Consider the following 7,294-nt stretch of genomic DNA (forward strand, 5'->3'; position numbering starts at 1 on the left):
CTTTGTGGGATGAGCAAATTTGATATTTCGACGGTCACACTAACAGCCTCTTTACAATGACCTTGCCATCGTGCACTTACTCCAACCTCGATACTTTCCACATGAAAACATTGTAAGTGTAGGCCAAACACTGCTATAACTGGATAGCACACATTTAACTCGTTCTTGAAAACTGGATGCCTTCCTTGTGCGGTAAAAATAAATGGAATGAGACACAAAAGTCATATTAACATGGTTGTATATATTTGGATATATCTACAATCTATAATGAAACTCATTTACAGTTTAAAGAATGTAAAATACACAAACAGGTACATCAGAAACAAACTAAGCACATCGACGCAAACATTTTTAACTACAGAATTGTTATTCTTTATAAAACATTCGGCTTTCAAACCTACAAATAATAGAAGCATAGAAAAAAAAACACGTAGAGAGCATAAATTAGGAATTTGAAAATAAAGTAGTTCAAGTATTTTCTCTCTGAAACTTCGGGGCAGCCTCTCTGCAGAGTCCACTTTTGTTTTTGTGAGTAAAGAAATGTTATGTAAATCCAAACTACGTATAGTATTAATATGATTTACATCAGGATGGTAAAATTACACTTACATTAAATCATACTTATATCATCACGTTTTGAAGGACATCCATATATGATAGCCTTTTCGTTTTCTCTGTTCCTGTTATGGGCCGGAGGTGCAAGTGTTAAGACTGATAACGATACTAAATGATGATTTTCCTTCAGTCTTTTTCTAATGAGTGACTTTTGGTCTATTTTTCTTTACTGTCGTTTTTTTCTTTGTTCATTTTCTTCATCTTCATCCGTCGGTTCTGGAACCAGATTTTGACTTGTCGCTCCGTCAGGTTCAGCACCCTTGCTACCTCATACCGCCGGTCTCTTGTGAGGTACATATTGAATAAAAATTCCTTTTCGAGTTCGAGTGTTTGATACTTGGTGTATGGACAACGCTTCTTTCGAGTTGAGCGCGCATGGATCCAGTTTGCCACAGGATTATCTGAAAAACAATGTATAAAAAGTGTGATTAGCTGCTGCTGTAAACAAACACGCTATCCACAATAGACGACTGTCGCATTTTAATGTATTATAGATCCAAGTTTTTTCTTTCTTGCTTATGATAGCCATGTGTATAAAGCTATATATATATATACGTACGAATATAGCGTATATAGACGACTGTCGCATTTTAATGTATTATAGATCCAAAGTTTTTTCTTTCTTGCTTATGATATATATATATATATATATATATATATATATATATATATATATATATATATTATATATTTATTATTTTTTATAAACTGTAGTACCTAACAACACTTCTCATTTTTGATTAGTCTTCAATTAAATGTGCAGGCTTAATACGTGTAAATAGCAGGTAATTTCAAAGGAGGTCCCACTATCTCTGTCTATTTCAAATAGCTTTGCAAACTCTTAAGAGCGAAATGGCGCTGTAAACTGGTGAATGTACCTATTTGCTTTATAGGTCCATAAAAAGCAAAGGCTTGTGACTCAAGCCTTCACAAGTCTACGCTCAAAGTTCTGCTATGCAGTGAATCCCCTGTGAACTTTCCACTAGCTGTTTTTTGATGTAAATGCAATGTTTTATTTATATGTAAATTATATTTAACTGAACATTTTAAAACAACAGCTCCCGGTTTTTACATTTTTAATTTGACACTTCAGTAGTTATGTTGTAATACAGTACACGACAAGTAGCCTATAATTCAAAAAACTAAGTAAATACATAATTTGAAATGTTAATACGCATCCTCCCTTTACAACGGCATGTACTGCTACTGAGCCACAGGTTTTTCTGACATCCTTCTACTGCAGTGCGTTTATCTTATTTTAGTTCACAAAATCTGATTGTAAGTGGTCATACGCAACATTTGTACCCTTTACAACGGCATGTACTGCTACTGAAAATGTTAATACGCATCCTCCCTTTACAACGGCATGTACTGCTACTGAGCCACAGGCTAAATTTATAAATTTGCACATTAAATAAAGCACACTAATATAAGTAGCCTATATCGTACAAAAAATAATTTAAAAAAATACCGATAATGATAATGGAACGGCTATTTGTAAACATCACATGCAGCCTTCTTTGCCATACTTGGCTTTTTAGGAGACCATTTTTATAGCTCACAACCCGTTTTACAACCCAATCCTATGGCGTTTGTCATCAATGGATAGCCCCAAAGCAGACTCAAGTCGGCCGAGAACAGCACAGAGGATGAAAGGGTATAGAACTTGGTTTTACGACGGACAACAGCCAACCAACAAGTGAACGCAATAAACTGGGAAGTATCCCATTCTCGGTTGTAAACAAGAATAGCTCTAACTTACTTGGGTCTAATTCAGCCTTGTCTCTGTGCTTCCCGGAAGACAGACTCTCCGTCTCAGGCGATGGTGTGTTCTGTTGCTTTTCTCGAATGTCGACGGCGGAGCAGTAGAGATAATCCGTGTAAGTGCGTCCGTTCGAGCCCAAACAGTCTCCAGCACGGGGATCCTGGAAGGTGTCGGGCTTCAGCCCGTAGTGCCTGCTATTCCCTGCGTATCCTGGAAAAGACACGGTACCGGGGATAGGCTCCAGCCAAGAGCGAACGTACCTCGAGTCTGTGCCTAGGTGAGGTTGGTGAGTGTATGGATGGTAAACCACTGACGACTGAGAGTGAACAGGGGCCCACGAGGTAGTAAAGACTGGTGGTTTCGGGGCAAAGCTGCAAGACGGGTAATCCGCGCATTCCGGTACCAGGGGCGTCGGGCGTGAACTGGAGGATATCGGACCAGTGGCTGTGAAACGACTCGCCAGAACCTCCTCGCTCTCATGGTTGATCAAGGAATCCACATAATAATTACTTATGGGACCCGTAGCCGACATGGCGATGTTTCCCTTCTCTTTTACATGCATCCGACTATTATATGGAGTGTATGTGTACTTTTTTATCTGACCGTAGAACAATCAAGACAGGTAATTATTTCAGAAAGCTTCCCCAGCTGGGATTGGACGCCTATGGAACACGTGATTGTATTTACCCCCTAAAAAACTGCACAGCAGATCAATGCGCGCGTTCTCCTGGAACAGCAATGCACTTCGATCTTGCAGTAGGTTGCTTAATACTAATATTGTCTTTTTTTGCATCGAGCCTAAATATATGAAGATGGTGTGTTTCTAGTATATTGTGATGCAACTGATTAAGGTTAATAGTTATTTGTAGCTTTACGAAGCAACAGGGTGTGTGTGTTAACGGGCTTAAAAAGGGCACTATTTGTTGGTGTAATCAATCACTGTCGAGAGAATGCTACTGTGCTGTGGCTAGTCTTGTGCGCATCCCTCACTGCACAATGTTATTTATTAAAACAGTTAGAAAAAAAGAATACACTGTTGTATATTTCTTTGTCGGTTTCACTATTAATTCTATATAACTGGAAAGGACCCAATGGAATAATTTTGACAAATATACGGCTCTTGTGTTGTCTAGAGGGCTGCTTTTACGCACTGAAGTCCTATTTTCCACGAGTTTCAAATAAATACAATTGGAATATCCCTCATAAAATGGAGTTTTAAACAAATCGGGGCGGTGGGAATAGTAAGACGCCTGAAAACGCACCACAACTGCAGCTATATTCGTCAAGTAGTCGTACATGCTTTTATGTCCTTCAATAAATTTTTACGAGGACAATTTGATTGTTCATAAACGTGTCGTTAATAAAACTGCAGTTGAGTTCCTGATATAACATAAAACCAACACTAGGCTAGTGAAAGAAGTCTCATCAAACCTTTGTCAAATATAGACCTACGAGAAAACAGACGAGTGACCTATCACATAGCTCTTAAAATTGTATATATGAGATAAAGCTAGGAAAAGGCGTTGTTAGCTTTATCAATTTTATAGCGATATTTTTTTTTAAAAAATGCATCTGCATAACACAATCTACACAAGTTTTGGAAATTCTTTGTACTTCCCGTTCCTTTGCATTTTCTTTTCAATATTTATGTAATTGACCATTTTTGCGATTCTATCGAATTTAATTCCAGTTGTTGTAATACGAGGCAAACACTCTTGTTAACTGAAAATAAAATTCTATAAAACTAAAAATAAAACTATTAATTAAACTTAATTATTGAACTATTTTCTTAATTTTGAATTATTAATGCTGGCTCACACATGAAAATATTTTTTTTCCTACAAATGTTTTAAATAGGCTAATTTAACGCCATGCCATTGTGTAAAAAAATGACACCGCTTGAACATTTTTCACTTAATATGTGACTAACTGTATTTTAGATTACATTTTTATTCTAAGCGTATTGCGATCCTTGGTAATATGTTGATTTTGGTCTGCAGTCATTGTCAGTGTTAGGCCCAGTATGAAATCGGCCACATGAGGTCAGGCTTTTTTCCCCCTTCTGTTTTCTGAGGGAACACTAGACATTATCAAAATATAGACACACCAAATAACAATACGTGGGCAATTCAGACTCTTAATATTACTTTTGTACGGCAAAAAGTTATTAAAACGGTTACAATGTTTAATTAGTTAAATAGTTTACAGTTTACAGAGACTCGACTCAAAGTATGAGTGCCATTATGCCTCTCTTTTCAGTTGTAAAACAGTTTGTTACACAGCTATTTCAAGTTTTTGATTCAGCAAAACAACTAAAAGCAAAAGGAAACAAAGGACACTATATTTGTGCTTTTATGCCGTTTCATTAACTCATTATGTGTTTTAAAGGAAGGCATTACAGCTTTTTGATTGTGGCGTGGGTCTGATTTATCCTTGTAATAGGCCTACAGCGGAAGCAATATAATTTAGATTCTCTGAACAACAGTGAAAACAAAATCTTATCTTACAGTATAAATAATTGATAGCTTTGGTGGGAGGCTGTGGCATACTGTGGGGATCAAATACATCTAATCAAATTGTTAGAATAACTGTGGTATACACAGAACAAACATGTATAACCTTGTTTAATGTTACACATTCCTCAGCAACATCTGTAAATAACTAACACATATACAAAAAAAAAAAAAAAAAAAAAAAAAAAAAAAATAGGCTAAGTGCAGCTAAAGAGCCTTTATCTCTGCTTTTCCGAGGGCGTGGTACCTTGATGCTGAAGTTGTTTCCACCGTCACTGGTTTTCACTTACGTTTATTATTTTTTTTCTATTATTTTTTCTTATTGTTGAGTTCTAATGTTGTTAATGTTAACATGACACATGTACAAATGCAATTTGTTTGATGATATAATGTTGTTATGAAATAAACGACGCATTATTAAAATAAAAAAAAACTGTTAAAGAAAATAAAAATAAAAAATTGTTTGACTGTTTTATGATTGTCTTTGAAAATTCTAACTAAAATTGTAGTCTTTGTCCAGCCTCATTTAATATTTCAGTTTTGTGTGCTATAAAATAAACTATATAGAAATTAAAATTAATTCGGTGACTAGCAAGGATATTTTTCACACCTGATATAAATTTTATAGATAGACAGAATACCAATTTTGTTATGCTCTGTCCCTTGAACAGGGAAGATATAACTTATAATTCGCTATGTGGTCGCATTCATTTATAGGATAACGATCTTGTGCTTAAACTGTACAAATCTATGGCATATAGTACTCGCTGCAGTCTTGGCAGTTAAGCTGTGTAGGGTGACTCAGGATAAAAATGAGACTGCGGTGCACACTGCACATTTACGAGTGCACTGGTGCGAGCTCACTGTTCTGTCCATCCCAACATTATAGCTTCTAGAACATCACACAGTTTATACACATTAGCCTATAACAGACTTTTTTTTTATAAAATACAGAGATTTAAATGTACTTATTATATCTAATGCACATCACTTTCCTCTGTGTGGCTAAAATACAGCAATTTCTTGTTTATACGGTACAAGGAGCTGCTTATTCACCCATGATCCCACTTATGCATTTCTTAGTCTCGTGTGACTAATAAACAATGGAGTTTTATATTATAGCTACACATACCTTTTTTCTTGTATTAGCATACATGAATCCGGCAAATGGGTTTTAAGTTGTCATTAAGAAACATCAGAGTACATTCCATTCTGAGACAACAACAGCATGGCAGTATCATTGCTAATGCACTTTGATTTACGGGAATATATCAACAATAATCTCCAGCGTCTATTACATAAAGTTAGGCTACTCTTTGATCGAAGTATTTGCTTTAATAGTTTAGTACTTTAATACTTTAATAACAAGGAGCAGGTTAAAATTAATATTTTCTTCAATATTTTATTTTTTCTTAATTTATTTCAAGCAATAGCATTTTTATTTGTTTATTTATTTTTGCTTTGAAATATAATGAGGAATGTTTACATCTTGCAGTAAACCTAGACCCATTTTATAGCGCCGTGTTAAAAGACAGATGTCGTACGTGTATCAAGCCAGTATATTGGACTCCAAAATTATTCCACAATTTCATTATGTTATGTGTTAAAAATATAAGGTCCTGTACTTTACTACGTTTTATATTTTATTGTACTTTCAGAAAAATAGCTTTCAGTGTGCCATGGTCAACATGAACATAATGCGCTATACCGTTTCCTTTAATGCATTCTGCTGAATATATAGTAAATTAAAACAAACATTTCTGTTTTTAGCCAATTTGTAATACTGATTTCATATATTTAATTAAAACAAACGATATAAATATGTTGTCTTTGTGTGTGTGTGTGTGTGTGTGTGTTTAGATGTCTTTGTAGCCTATTTATTTACGGAGAGAACAAAAAATGTTCAGAGTTCAATTATATTGTTATAGACAGTCTCATATTATTGCTTGTGGCCTTGGGCGACATTAAGAGAAATACAGCAACAGCGCAAAGGTTCAACCTTTCAGTCAAACAAGTAAGCTGAATTAATATAGCCTAATCAGTTACTTGTAATATCCAATAAAGACACCAGTTAAGATAAAATAATAATAATAATAATAATAATAATAATAATAATAATAATAATAATAATAATAATAATAATAAATACTATTACATTAAATTCATACATGGTGTTGAAAAGCAGCACTGAGCTGACGACAGAGTAAAAATACTTTATAGCAATGTAACTTGCTTTAGATAACAAACCCTTTCATTTAGGTCTAGCTGCAAACAAACTTACTTCCATACAAATGCGTAACTAAATTCAGTGTAAATGGAGAGCAAAATGGGATCCTGTATGAAAGCCCTATAGCTACATAACAAAACGTGATTAATCTGAAAAAATTAATTCGTTTAAAAT

The 7,294-nt window shown here is 34.8% G+C and overlaps 1 protein-coding gene across 1 annotated transcript; it reads right to left on the reverse strand.

Annotated features, from left to right (window-relative positions):
• Window positions 1-221: 221 nt before the first annotated feature.
• Window positions 222-6,966, reverse strand: LOC109113338 (homeobox protein Hox-C9a-like). The gene is made up of 2 exons (XM_019126129.2): window positions 2,378-6,966; window positions 222-1,016 (listed from the first exon to the last, which is right to left on the reverse strand). The coding sequence occupies exons 1-2, from the start codon at window positions 2,940-2,942 to the stop codon at window positions 772-774; spliced, it is 810 nt and encodes a 269-aa protein (XP_018981674.1). The 5' UTR covers window positions 2,943-6,966; the 3' UTR covers window positions 222-771.
• Between the last annotated feature and the right edge of the window lie 328 nt (window positions 6,967-7,294).

The sequence above is a fragment of the Cyprinus carpio genome, chromosome B23, assembly GCF_018340385.1.
Source record: "Cyprinus carpio isolate SPL01 chromosome B23, ASM1834038v1, whole genome shotgun sequence".
NCBI classification, from domain to species: domain Eukaryota; kingdom Metazoa; phylum Chordata; class Actinopteri; order Cypriniformes; family Cyprinidae; genus Cyprinus; species Cyprinus carpio.

Coding starts and splice junctions, on each gene's coding strand:
- LOC109113338 (XM_019126129.2), bottom strand. CDS start 2,942: ATGCATGTAAAAGAGAAGGGAAACATCGCCATGTCGGCTACGGGTCCC. Junction 1,017..2,377: donor CAAGGCTGAATTAGACCCAA/GTAAGTTAGAGC, acceptor ATTGTTTTTCAG/ATAATCCTGTGGCAAACTGG.